This window comes from Sapajus apella, unplaced genomic scaffold (assembly GCF_009761245.1).
Source record: "Sapajus apella isolate SASKATOON/1434 unplaced genomic scaffold, GSC_monkey_1.0 scaffold23, whole genome shotgun sequence".
Classification (NCBI taxonomy): Eukaryota; Metazoa; Chordata; class Mammalia; order Primates; family Cebidae; genus Sapajus; species Sapajus apella.
In genome coordinates, this window is record NW_022436963.1 from 30,879,001 (window position 1) to 30,892,979 (window position 13,979).

The 13,979-nt window shown below is 43.7% G+C and overlaps 1 protein-coding gene across 1 annotated transcript in view; it reads left to right on the forward strand.

Annotated features, from left to right (window-relative positions):
• Positions 1 to 13,979, forward strand: part of ITPR1 (inositol 1,4,5-trisphosphate receptor type 1) — a 346,432-nt gene that overhangs the window by 178,143 nt on the left and 154,310 nt on the right. Inside the window, exons 23-30 of the mRNA XM_032290649.1 lie at positions 1,292 to 1,479; positions 5,228 to 5,366; positions 6,039 to 6,093; positions 8,144 to 8,309; positions 8,386 to 8,556; positions 9,037 to 9,099; positions 9,809 to 9,946; positions 13,219 to 13,344. Coding sequence (XP_032146540.1) covers positions 1,292 to 1,479; positions 5,228 to 5,366; positions 6,039 to 6,093; positions 8,144 to 8,309; positions 8,386 to 8,556; positions 9,037 to 9,099; positions 9,809 to 9,946; positions 13,219 to 13,344 — 1,046 coding nt within the window. The remainder of the gene's footprint in view (positions 1 to 1,291; positions 1,480 to 5,227; positions 5,367 to 6,038; positions 6,094 to 8,143; positions 8,310 to 8,385; positions 8,557 to 9,036; positions 9,100 to 9,808; positions 9,947 to 13,218; positions 13,345 to 13,979) is intronic.

Below are 13,979 nucleotides of genomic sequence, written 5' to 3' on the forward strand. Positions count from 1 at the left end.
CATGTCATACCCCATGTGTGATGCCATCTCCTTTCTTTGTTCATTCCTTCCCACCTTTTCGTCGTGAACATTTTCAAATACTGTGTAAAGCAAAGCTGAAAGAACAGTGTGATGGAGTCCCATGTATCCATGACTTTGAGTCAACAATTATTCACATTTTGTTGTCTTTACTTTGTATTTATGTGTGAGTCGTGTGTGTATTTTGTTGAACAATTTGAAAGTTACCTAACATTTTGAATGTTTATATAACAAATATATGGCCTGTCATTGTTCTTGGCATTCATGAGGGCCTGGATAATATTTGTTTAGGATGTAAGAAAATCCAAGCTTGTATCTTGATAGCTATTTCCATTTTGTGAGTAGGACAATCTGTCTTTGCATGTTTATTTCTCCCATTGTTTTAGGGTCAGAGTGGGCAGATATTTGGTATCATGTATCAGTTGTTAACTGGTCCTCGGCAGCTAGAACAGGAAAAATACATGGACTTATCTCTATTTGCTAGGTCTTGTGCTAAGTAATGTCGCATACATTATGCCATTTAGTTCTTTTGTTGAGCTCCTTTATATCCATTTTATAGATGAGGAAACGGAGCCTCAGAGGTAATAGATGCACCTATGGTCAAGAATCATCAGGATTTGTGCCTTGTTAACTTTTATATACCTAGTTCTGTGCTCATAACAAGCACATAGTTGGTGATCAGTAAAATTTGGGCAGGGCACAGTGATATGTACCTGTAGTCCCAGCACTTTGGGAGGCTAAAGCAGGGGGATTGCTTGAGGCCAGGGGTTTGAGACCAGCCTGGGCAATATAGCAAGAACCTATCCCTACCCCCCCCCCCCCCAAAAAAAAAAAAATTTAGCTGGGTATAGTGGTGCATGCCTGTAGTCCTAGCTACGTGAAAGGTTGAGGCAGGAAGATTGCTCAAGCCCAGAAGTTTGAGGCTGCAGTGCACCATCATTGTGTCACTACACTCCAGCCTGGGTGATAGAGCAAGATCCTGCCTCTAAAGAAAATTTTAAAAAATAAAGTAAAAATTGATGGGTGAGTTAATACACAGAAATGCCCCTCTGAGGATTTTGAAGCCCGCGATCTTTTATTGCTCCTAGAAGCCCAGATTTTTTATGTGTATTTACCTTTCCAGGTTCCCAGCGCCCTGAGATTATGTTGGAATGGGGATGTGTTAAATAGTCTCAAAAAGCCCCTGCCCCTGCCCCTGCCCCTGCCCCTTGACAGATGCCTCTGAGTGTTCTCTAGATATGTTGTGACCGTGGTCTGTCCTGACCTTTCCTAGGCAGTAACGTGATGAGGTCTATTCATGGTGTGGGAGAGCTGATGACCCAGGTGGTGCTCCGGGGAGGAGGCTTTTTGCCCATGACTCCCATGGCTGCTGCCCCTGAAGGCAATGTGAAGCAGGCAGAGCCTGAGAAGGAGGACATTATGGTCATGGACACCAAGCTGAAGATCATTGAGATCCTCCAGGTATCCATCAGCTGTAGGTGGGGCAGGGAGGATATGTCACAGGGGCACCATTCAGATCCAGTCTTTCTGTTCTGATGGAGCCCAAAGCTTTATGGGAAGAAAATGGGGGCAAATTCTTAGCTCATCCCTCCATGTCATTCATGAGCTGGCTCCTCTTAATCCCTTTACTGCCATCTCCTACCCTCCCAACATGGCCTTGTCCCTCCAGCCAGGCCATGACTTGCTGATGTTATCTTAGGTTTCCTTGATCATTGGCCTCCATGCCAACCCTCTGCATAGAATTCATTTACCTGTGCATCTCCATGTAACTGCATCCCTGCTTATTAATCATAACTTGGTTCAAGGTTCCATCAACTTTCCAAAGCCTCCCTCCCTTCTTCCCATTTCCATTCAGTCAGCAAATATTTATTGAGACCAACTCTGGGCCAAGTTGCCAAGTCCCATTAAGCACGGGGGGGATCCAGCAATGAACAAAATAGATGAAATTCCTGCTTCTCTAGAACTTACATTTTGATAGAGGGCATGGACATGTATATTAAGAATAAGTTCGAAGATGTTAAAATGTAAAGGTGAGTCAGGATGGTTTGGAGACACTGGGGACAGGGGGCTGGGGATATTTTGTTTGATAAGGTTTTCAGAGAAGGCCTCTCCGTACAGTGACGTGATCACACACCTGAGTGAAGTGAGGAGCTAGCCACGTGGTTATCTAGAAAACAGTACCAAAGGCAGAGGGAACAGCAAATGCAAAGACTCCCTGGTGAGGAGGGCATGTTCGGGAACAGTTGGGGTTCAAGAGGGAATGGGAGAAGATCAAGCCGGAGAGTAAACATATGTAACTCCTTGGACAGATTGCCTGTAAGGATGCACAGAGAAGTGAGGACATGGGCAGAGAGTGATTGTTGGTAACTAGAAGGTTTTTGTTGTAATATTTTTTAAGTGAGTAGATTATAACAAGCTTGTATGGTGAACAGGGGTGATCATGTATACAGGGAGAGCTTGTTGCTGTGTGGGCAGAGAATAGTTGTAAGAGCAAAGTCCTTACGTAGGCAAGTGGGGGTGGGATCCAGTATATAGCGAAGCCTTAGTCCTAGGCATGAAACCCTCCCAAGCCCCTCTACAGCTTTGTTTGAACCCCCCAACAACCCATGCCTCCCTCTTTCTGTGCCGTGTGGGTAACTTGTATTCATCAACAAAATTATCTGCTCCTTAATGGAAAGAATCATGTTAGCAGCTTCCTGTTTGATTCCATGTTGCCTGATCTCAACCCCAGCAGATGTAGTAGAAATTGATAAATGTTAAAGACTTGCGGATGCTTTTTTAGTCTGAAATCACGTTTTACCAATGCTCTGAAAGTATCAGTGAGTTGTCTCAAAGTCATGTAATTAGGACAATAAAGACAGCTTCGGTAAAGGAGAAACCTGACTGAATTTATGACTGACCAACAGTAGAGAAAGATTCCTTTTTTCAAATTATATTTTTAAATAAAATTTATTCTTAATTTTTTCAGTATTCTTGTGTTTAGGTAAAATATACGTATGAAATTTGCAGGCCGTGGCACCTGTGTTCCAAGGTGGTGTCGTGGCCGTTTATCAGAAACGACACGCTGCAAAACCTGGTCACATCTTAAGGTCCGCTCACTGTGGCGACCTGAGAAGGATTGGTCAGTTGAGTCATTCTTACGACAGATACGTTTTGACCCCCTACCTTGTGTACTGTGAGGAATGCAAAAATGATTTGAGCAGGGGCTCCATCCACAAGGGGTTTATAGTCTGATGGGAGAGTAAGGTATGATGAGGCTGTATGGATGTGGAAGTAAGACCACCAGAAAGTTCTCCTGAGACGGAGGCGGGGGGTGGGGTGGGGTGGGGGTCACGTGACTTCACCTGGTGAAGATCAGAGAAGGGTTGATGGAGGAGGTAGGGTTTCATCTGAGCCTTTAAGGTGGACAGGCTTTGTACATGGAGAATCAAGGGCCCATTCTCAGATGGATGGAGTAGCCTGAAGCTGAGTGCCATGGGATGCACGGCCCTGGGCAGTTCTTCTGAGTAGGGACATAGAGTGTGCTGAGGGGAAGTTGTCAGAAGTAGGTTGGAAAGGAGGACCAAGCCACACTCCACAAAGCTTTGGATGCCTAAAGTGCTAAGGCCTATTCTGTGTTGAGCCTTTGAAAGTCTCAAGCAGGAGGCTAACATAAGTACAAGTGGTTAAGAGGTGGATTTGGTAAATTTGGTTCTGTAAATGGAACAGGCAGGAGATAATGAGGCCTTGAGCAGGGAGAAACAGCAGTAGGGGAGAACCCTGTGAGAAGTGGTAGATGGCGAACCACCAGGAGTTCGTCTCTGATTAGATGTGTCCAGGAAGCAGGCGCCGATGATCAGGCAGTTGACTGAGGTTGAAGAAACCCAGGTGGAAAAGTCGATGAAGGCAAGACTGACAGTGTTAGTGCATTAGGGCTCTCCAGAGAAACAGATCTAATAGGGTACATATAGATAGACAAGAGGGTGTTTATTATGGGAATTGGCCTCACGCAGTTATGGTGGTGGAGAAGTCCCTGAGTCTGCAATTCACAGCTGTGTCCCAGGAAAGCCAGCGGTGTGATTCAGCCTGAATCCCAAGGCTGAGAACCAGGGGAGCTGAAGGTGTAACTCTCAGCCTGAGGCCAAAGAACTCTCAGCTCCAGGCCAAGAACCTGGAGCTCTCATGGGCAGGAGAAGATGAGTGTCCCAGTTCTAGAACAGGTGGATTCGGTCTTCCTCCACCTGTTTGCTCTGTCCAGGCCCTCCGTGGACTGGATGGTGCTCACTCACACTGGGAGAGAGCGAATCTTCTTTACCCAGTTCACTGATTCAAATGCTAGTCTGTCCTGGAAACCTCCTCATAGAGAAATAAGGCTGTACCCGCTGTCTAGGCATCCTTGAACTCAGTCAAGTTGGCATCTAGAGTTAACCATCACAGTTACTTTTGTACAACACTGAGTTTGAGGCCCTGAGTGAATAGCAGATGGGATGTCCAACAGTCAGTAGAGCGCGTAAACCAAGAGCAGAGGGGCAGGCCAGAGATCTGACTCCCCGTGGAAGAGGGGACGGCCCTCGGCCTGGGAGAAGTTTCTGGGAGGGCTGAGCAGAGACAAGGGGAGAAAGGAAGAATGTGAGTGAGATCCCTACATAATGTCAGTGGCTCCATCTTTCTTTTTGGTTCTAGCAGCAGTCCTGGGAAAAGTGATGTTAGAACAGAGGGTGAAGGAATACAGGAGGCAAAAGAAGAGGGTGTCCAAGGGCTTGTACCCAAACCAGGAGAAACAGCCAGAAATAGGAAATAGGAACCAAGCTAATTTTCCATAGTGTAAACAAATTTTTTTTTAATTCTTTTAAATCCAAAGCAGGCAATTTCACTCTTCTCAGTGTTAGGCCCAGAGCTGGCATTCAATACTGACTGAAACGGAGTCATGTTTTATAGACTCCATTATAGAGCCAGGAGTGAGTGATTCAGCGTTCCAATTGTTAAATTAATTGCCAGGATGCTGAAGTTTACACTAAAAGCTAAGGTGCTATGGGCAGACTTCATAGGCCCCATGGAAGTCTGCTGTTGTTAAAATGACTGTTAAATCTAAGCCAAATATTTGGCTCACTTAGTGCTTAAGGTAATTAATGCAGCTGATACCAGGCCCTGCCAGTGTGTGGTGGCTTGGCAGAGTCAAGGTGGTATGTTAATGTAACCAATCTGTTTCCATTTCCACTTGAATCTTCAGTTTATTTTGAATGTGAGGTTGGATTATAGGATCTCCTGCCTCCTGTGTATATTTAAACGAGAGTTTGATGAAAGCAATTCCCAGACTTCAGAGACATCCTCCGGAAACAGCAGCCAAGAAGGGCCAAGTAATGTACCAGGTTAGTGATTCAGAGTGGAATTTCAGCCATGGAATGGGACCTGGCTCTAAGGAAAATAGGGAGAGCAAACAGTATCTTTTAGAAAAAGGGTAAAAATGTTTTTGAGGATTATTGGTCTAGGGCATCATCATCCTGGCACTAACTTTTTTTGAGCAGGTGAATAATTGATAGAGCCTAGATGCCTTCTGGGTTAGATCTTGTTTCCCTCCATCTTGGATTATCTTAATCATGAGGCAACTGAGGTTTCCAGCATTGTGGTCACCCATCTTCCCTCCAAAAAACCCCAAATAAAAACAATAACAACTCTCCAAGAGACCTCTTGTCCACTAGCAACTTTTACTCGTGTTGGAAGTTTTTCCCTGCCCAGTAAATACTGATGAAGGGAGAGGGTAGTGGTAGAAATAATCCCATCTATCAAGCCCAAGCTTCCATGAATGAGATCATCTCTCTTCTTTAGCAGGGGACCGTGCAGTGAGGGAGGAGAAGGCAGGAATGTGGAATTTGGGGGCAGCATTATCTGGGTTAGTCACCCTCCATAGCTTTGTAATATCATGCTCTGGAAGATCTGGGGTTAACTCAACAGCTTTACCCCTGCAAAACTTGTGGATGAATTCACTAGCAGCATGTTTACAGACTTTCCTACATCTGAAGTGATATGCTGTAACTTTTCAGGTGCTCTTGACTTTGAACACATTGAAGAGCAAGCAGAAGGCATCTTTGGAGGAAGGAAAGTATATTTTCAGTTACTGTTTCGTAGGTGGTTCTACAGTTGGGAAGGCTGCTCTTCCAGAGCTCTCAAAGACCTTCCCTTTACTATGTTAGTAAATATTTCATCTCTGGGGTTAGGTTGTTTTGGTGCTATCCTTGGATCTCTTAGTATTCGAGTCATAGTTATCTTTGTTTGCTTGATTGGGGGTGGGGGGGGGAGAGAGAGAGTGAGAGAGTGTGTGTGTGTTCTGCGTAGGACAGAATTAAGTGTGTGTGTGTTTGTGTCTGTGTGTGTATGTGTGTGTCCCACCTAGGACAGAAAGGATTTAAGGAGATTTCTCAACATTACAAGATTATTTTTACATAGTGAGGAAATACAATCAAAAGAAAGAATAGAAAGAGCAGGCTCAAAACAGAGTGAAACTAGTGAGATCATGTTCTTCTGCTGCTGCTGGACTGCAGTTTTATCCCTGAGCTCCTAATGGAATACGCAACAAGTAAAGCAAAATCTGTTCTTTCATGATTCTTGATGTTAATGGATGAACCCCTTTAAAAAAATACCACACTGCTCAATTTTGACTTAAGACATTCTTATAATTATGGAATTCTTACACCTACAAGTATAAAACTTGGTATGAACACCCTATGCACATAGTTCTTATAATGAGTACACTTGGTTTGATTATTGCTTTATAACATACCACTCCAAAAAACTTAAGGATTCAAACAACCACCATTTGACTATTAATACCTCTCACAGCTCTGTGGCTTGACTAGGGCTAAGCTGTCTCACAGTTCTGTGGCTTGACTAGGGCTAAGCTGGATGGTTCTTCTGCTGGTGGTCACTGTTGGGTCTGTCTGTAGTGAGGTGGTAACCGGGGCTGGCACATCCAAGTTGCATTATTCACATTTCTGGCACTGTAGCAGAGATGCCTGCAAGGCCAGGGCTTCTTTCTCTCTCTCTCTCTACGTGGATAGCTTGGGCCTCTTTACAGCATGGCGACTGACTCTAAGAGCAAATGTTCTAAGAGGACAAGCCACCAGGATGCAAGTGCTAATTGGGCCTCTGCTTGCCTTGCATTTGCCAATGTCCTATTGTTCAAGCAAATCCCGTGGCCGAGCTCAGCATCAGTGTGGGAGGTGACTCCGTAAAGGTTTAAATAATTTGCTGGGGCCCACCAATGTTTATAGTCTACCTCAATGCTTAATATAAAACCTGTGAAATTTGAATTAGCAGCATTATGTACTACGATGAAAGATGTTTTTCTTAAACAAGGCATTTTGAGTTTAGCATAATACAGCTTCCATGTGCTATGTGATCACTCAGCTCTCCCTCCATTTTCCTGATACTGAACAACAATGAAACCTTCATACCTTTTTGGAATATATAGCATGAATACATTATTTATAAAGTCCTCTCTGTGGTTTTATTAGCCTGCAACCATGAAGGTCCCACCATTTGTCATTCATTGAACTCTAAACCCAAAATAGGTGCAGACCCAATAATTGACTGGCAGTGCTCAGTTACAGAGCAGTCTGTCATTTAATCTATGCTTATTAATATTTAAATATAGTCAGGCATGGTGGTGCATACCTATAGTCCCAGCTACTCAGCACGCTAAAGGATCATTTGAGCATAGGAGTTTGAATTCAGCCCAGGCAACATAGCAACACCTCATCTCTGAAAAATAAATATGTAAACTAATAACTTAGGAGAAACACATCCTCTTGCAGTTCTCAGACCACAGATGAAGCCCAGCAGAAGAACATTCTGTGTAGATGTTGAGAATCTAGTTCTAATGCTAGTCTTGTCATTTGGGGAGGGGAGGGACTTTGCCTTAAAATTTGACTTATCTTTTATTATGACATCTTAATTTTCCCCTCACCTCACAATATAATTGAAGATGAAGCAAGGTTGTGTTGTTAAAGAAGCTAATGAAAAGTGAAATTGAATGACTGGAGATCATAGTGCTAGAAATCTAACTAGGTTAGGTGCATCTCTGCCCCCGGTGTATGAGAGGAGGCATTTGTTGTTCATTTAGCCTTTCCCTGACCTCGTGCTGTTTTAGCGAGGAGAACACTCCACTGGACTTGGACGATCACGGCGGCAGAACCTTTCTCCGTGTCTTGCTCCACCTGACGATGCATGACTACCCACCCCTGGTGTCAGGGGCCCTGCAACTCCTCTTTCGGCACTTCAGCCAGAGGCAGGAGGTGCTCCAGGCCTTCAAACAGGTAGCTGAGGTCACCCACATGTGTGTTGTCTGTCCAAGAAGTTGCTGTGTGCACCTAACGGATTGCGTTTGTTAAGGTTCAACTGCTGGTTACCAGCCAAGATGTAGACAACTACAAACAGATCAAACAAGACTTGGATCAACTGAGGTCCATTGTGGAAAAGTCAGAGCTTTGGGTGTACAAAGGGCAGGGCCCTGATGAGACCATGGATGGTGCGTCTGGCGAAAACGAACATAAGAAAACAGAGGTGAGTGAAACACAAGTTTTGCTGCCGAAGTAGATGAATGGGTTTCTCAAAACTAGTGAGCATCCTCCTCTGGTTTTAGGTATAAATTTGATAGGATGGAATTTATTCTTAAGAGATCTGCTTGTTAAGTAGCTAAGGTAACAGCTGTTTGCCTAGGAAATAAACTATGAGTCAGTTTGGCTGTGTCTCCTTTGCAGCCTCGGACTGTGTAGAAGAGACTTGGATGTGAGTGAATTAGCACAAGGTTTCCTTTACAGATCCGCTTGGGAATTGACCTGTTCTGTAGCCGTGGCCCGGGCCACTGTCCCCTCCCAAGGAAGTCCATAGCGAGTAGGCTGATGACTGGGGCATAAATCCAGGACGGCTATTTGAAAACAGTGCAGAATTCCCTTCCTTTCATAAAGGTTGACGCCAACTGTAACAAACTGGCAATAGTCCAAGAACTGTACAAATCACACTTGTGTTCGCTTTGGTTCCTAGGAGGGAAATAAGCCACAAAAGCATGAAAGCACCAGCAGCTATAACTACAGAGTGGTCAAAGAGGTAAGCCCCTCCCCTACGGCCTTTTTCTCCTTCTTTATGAATTCTCTAAGGAGCTTTAGTTTGTGGTAGTCAAGTTGAAGGTACACAGATTTGAACTTTTCATCTGGTTTAACAGGAAGAAAGAGCTCAGAGGTTAAGCTCATGGGTTTCAGCATCAGATCTGGGCTCCTCACCTGGCTCTTCTACTTATTATTTGTGTCCTCAGCTTCCTCCTCTCTTATAGGGGCAACCTTTTATAGGTGCTACATATTTCTGAAGCTTTACAGTTGAAGGAAGGACTAATTGAGAGAACTACCAGGGAGTTATCTAAGTGCCTGGCGCACAGTGTCCCCACTGAGAGCTGTAGTTCTTTAGATACATTTGCATAAGCCGGTTCAAAGTTGGGAGGCTGGGAGCTTTGTGTGTTTTACCCCAGAACGAACTCTTCCCAGGGTCTTGGCGATGATGCCAGGTCATCCCATTTGAAGAAGTCTCTCTAAAACTGTCCCACTTGCTGTTGAAGCCATAATCCCCTGCTTATTCTGGAAGACATGCCCTTAGTCTTAGGATTTGGCTAGATAGAATCAACAGAAGTACTATACACTGGAGGAATTTCATTTTAGGTTTTTAATGCATTAGAATCGCTTTTGCCTCCCTGCTCACCACCACTCCCTGCAGTCTTTTTCCAGTTACAGTTCCTAGTTTTCTGAGACTGATTTCTTTCCACTAGATTTTGATTCGGCTTAGCAAACTCTGTGTTCAAGAGAGTGCCTCGGTGAGAAAGAGCAGGAAGCAGCAACAGCGTCTGCTCCGAAACATGGGTGCGCACGCCGTGGTGCTGGAGCTGCTGCAGATTCCCTACGAGAAGGTGAGCAGGGCCTCATGCACAGCAACTGCTCTCAGGGTGGAGGGGATCCCTGAATTTCCCCAAACCCTTCACTTCTGTATATTGTTGGTGAAGAAATGCATCCAATGTGACTATTGTGACTACAAAGCAGTTTCAGATGTTGATATCAAGCAGAGCATTCTAAAAATAAAATCAAATCTCCGGTGAATAATCCTTATCCCCAGTTTTAAGATTCTATAAAGAAAGAGAGTCCATTTATTCTCCATACTCCCAGGCCACATTGGATAGAGACACCTTGGTCTGTGTCAGAGCTTAGAGCTATATCTGCCCATGGATTGGTGTGTTTCAGTTTCATTTGCAGTGTGACTCCAGCAATTTAAGCACCACCAGCTATTAAGTGCATGTGGGAACATGGGACATAGCCACTTTTGAGGTTCTCACTAAGATACTGACGTCTGCTTACGTATTTGGATTTAGCAGGTGATGCTTTGATCTAAGTCTTTGTTTCTGTTGCTGAAAGTTGTACTTTGCCTCTAATTTTTCACATTAGCATTTGCCATTGATACATATTTGATTTAGGGAGGCAGAAGCAGGCTGACAGTGCTTTGCATGCATGTAGGCTGACAAGACACTTACGAAATCATTCATTCAAGCCTGAAAGACCTAGTAGGGTATTCGTGTTATGCCCACTTAACAGATGAGAAGACTGAGGCTGGGAGAGGTTTGGAGGTGAAGGGCTCAGACTCAGGTCTCCTGAGTTGACTATTAACTGCTAGAGAGACTGATTTGCTGGGGAAGAGTCACCTGATAAAGACTCATTGCTGGGTGCTTGCAGGGTGCCAGGTGTTATGCTGAGGCCTTTAAATACATTATTAGCTCATGTCATTCTTAAGACACATGGATGAGATGGGTGGTGCTATCTTCAGCCCCATTTCAGATGAGAGAACTGCAGCTGGAGGGGTTCAGTAACTTGCATGGATGGCACAGCTACATGCAGTGAAGCTGGCTCCGCTTCACTGTGGAGCTGGGGACTGGTGCCTTCCCTGTGTCTGATACCGCCAGGAAATTTCCTGCAAAGGGAGCCTCCTCCTCACTCACGGAGATCATCAGAATTGGGCATGTCAGCTTTTCAGTGGCTAAAAATAAAATCCAAGCTCAATCCCTGTCAGAAGTATGATACTTAGCTAACTTGCAATTGATACAGGTGTGCATGTCATCCAATCTTTGCCTGTCATTTAGACTAGAACCAACAAACTGATCTACCTTCCCATGTGTAAGGAATGTGACGGGATCAGTTGCCAACCATAGTGTTATCTCATATTATCATCAGTTTCCTTAATGAGAGTCATGCCTTCATAGAGCAGGATTAATCTACAGATGACCAGATGCGGTTGGAATTGGTGGCTCACAAAATATCATGTGTGTGTGCATGTGCACACGCTTGTTTGCTTTTAGATGGGCACAGATTTCCAAAGAATAATGGAGGAATCCCCTGCAGATAACCTCTTGTGACATGATGTCTTTGGGACTTTCTTGCCTTGCAAAAATCCACTTCACACCACAAATGTTCTTCAGTTAGCTCGTGCACCAGCAGATTCCTTTTATATAGAAGGACTGGAGGCATGTGGAATGATTTAAGGTTATTGCTGTCTACCAGCAGTGGCTGTCCCAAGCCTTCTGATTTCTTAGAACTAGAAGGTTCACCACTCCTTCATTAATGAGGGAGGAATGTGATCCACTTACATTGTCCCCAATCTTGCTATTAATGTCCCTTTAAGTTCTCCTCTGTTTTGGTTTGATTGTCAAAGCTGGGAGCTCATCTTCCTCCCACGACTTGTTTTTGACACCTACATTGTGTTTTGTCACAGAGGTATTTTTCTAGACCAGGGTTTAGCAAACTAAAGGATGGGCCAAATCTAGTCCACCACCTGTTTTGAACAGTGTTTATCAGCTAAGAATGGTTATTACATTTTAAAATAGTCATATAAGTACCTACATAATGTCCTTGATATTCCCTCTGTACCCACAAAGCCCAAAGTATGTGCTGCCTTGCCCTTTAAGAAAGGTTGCTGACCTCAGTCTAGCCCAGAACCAATAGCTAACATTTACAGAGTAATCACCATCTAACCACTTCATATGACTTTTCTCATTTAATCTTCATAACAATCATATGAAGTGTGCACTTTCATAATCTCCTTTTCATGGATGAGTAAACAGCAACACAGAGAGGTTAAGTAATGTGCTCCAGGTCACACAGCCAGGAAGTTGGAGATCTGGGACAAGAGTCAGGTTTGGGGACCTGCATTCCTAACTGCTATCTTCTCTTGCCTCTGAAATGAGGTGATGGCTCTGAAGACTTAGGAAGACTATTGTGGGCTGTAAGAATATGAAGAATGATTTTCATTTTAGAAATTCTTGTTCTGTTTTTACTCTCTTTAATGTTTTGCTTACTTAGAATTAGACAAAATGGCCATAGGTTTGATAGAATTGGTTTATTACAGAATATTTAACTCCTTACAAATACTGAGTTTATGCTATTAATGTTTGAATGACATAATCTAACCATGTGAAATGCCAGGGAGGGTATTGTCTCCATTTTGCGGAAGGAAAACTAAGTCTGAGGTTAAAAATTGTACTTGAGTTGGTAAGCAAAGGAGTTAGGGCAGGCACAGTTGCTTTAATGTATAAGGAGATTTCCACGTTGCCATGTTAGCTATTGGCAAAGGTTAATGTGTAATAGGCTGGGCAACTTAGCAAGGTGAACCCAAGAGGGAAAATGACTGCTCAGCATCAGTGAGGAAGTCAGTCCCTGTTCTGTTGTTAGTCCCTGTTTTTATTTATGTTTAAGATTTCTATTATTTTTTTTTATTTTTTGGTTGAGATGGGGTTCTCACTGTTTTGGCCAGGATGGTCTCAAACTCCTGCTCTCAAGTGATCCACCCAAAGGGCTGGGATCACAGGTGTCAGCCACTGTGCCTGGCCAGTCCCTGTCTTTAGACGTAGTGGGTTCAGAAGTTTCAGTCCTTGCTAGACAATGGAGTTGTGGAGGCCTTCTATTAGCTTTCGCTCTGCAGTGCTCCCTCCCACCCAAATAAGATCTTCACTTTCATCAATGAGCGTAAACAAGTTACTGGCTTCTTTTCAGGGTCAGCAGTGCAGCCCCTCAATATTTACCCACAGCAGGCCCCCAGCAGACACCCCCTGACTCCCACATTAGCAGGAGTTGCTGAGTGTAGGAGAAGCTGGTCTCCTGGCCCAGCAATCAGTGCTTTCATCTGTCTCCTCCCACACAGGCCGAAGATACCAAGATGCAAGAGATAATGAGGCTGGCTCATGAATTTTTGCAGAATTTCTGCGCAGGCAACCAGCAGAATCAAGCTTTGCTACATAAACACATAAACCTGTTTCTCAACCCAGGGGTAAGACTTGAGGCCTGTCTGCAAATCTGTGGAGGGAGGAGGGCATGGAGGAGGGAGGAGGAACAGCCTGTTCTTTGGCTGTTGTGGCTTCTGGGGCTTGTTATAATGCAACATTCATTCCAAAGGGGAACATTTTCACCACTTATCAGGAGGACATAAATACTCATCTTCTGGGGGTGGGATGGCAGGAGTTGGGGAGGGGAGAAGGAGGAAGGTGAGATGGATAAAGTAAGATACATGTCTATATTTTCCTAGTCAAGTCCTTCATTGTGTCAAACTTCAGCAATATACAAGTACTAAATCTCTCACCTGCCACATCCTCCTGAGTTCACGCAGAAAGTTTTCTGTGGTTGTATATAAATATATAGTATTTCTATATCAAACATATCTATATTATATCTTAATTTGCTAAATATATTTCAATAATTAATACATATAATTCAATGATATATTCAATAATACATATAATTCAATAATATATTTCAAATAATAAATATATTTGTTAAATATTTAAATAAAAGTATATTAAATTTATTATAGGTTTTGTAAAGAAAAATGATGCCATACTTTACACATTGTCTTGTATTCTACGTTTTTCACTTAACGCATTATGGCTGCCTTTGCAAATCAGAGTG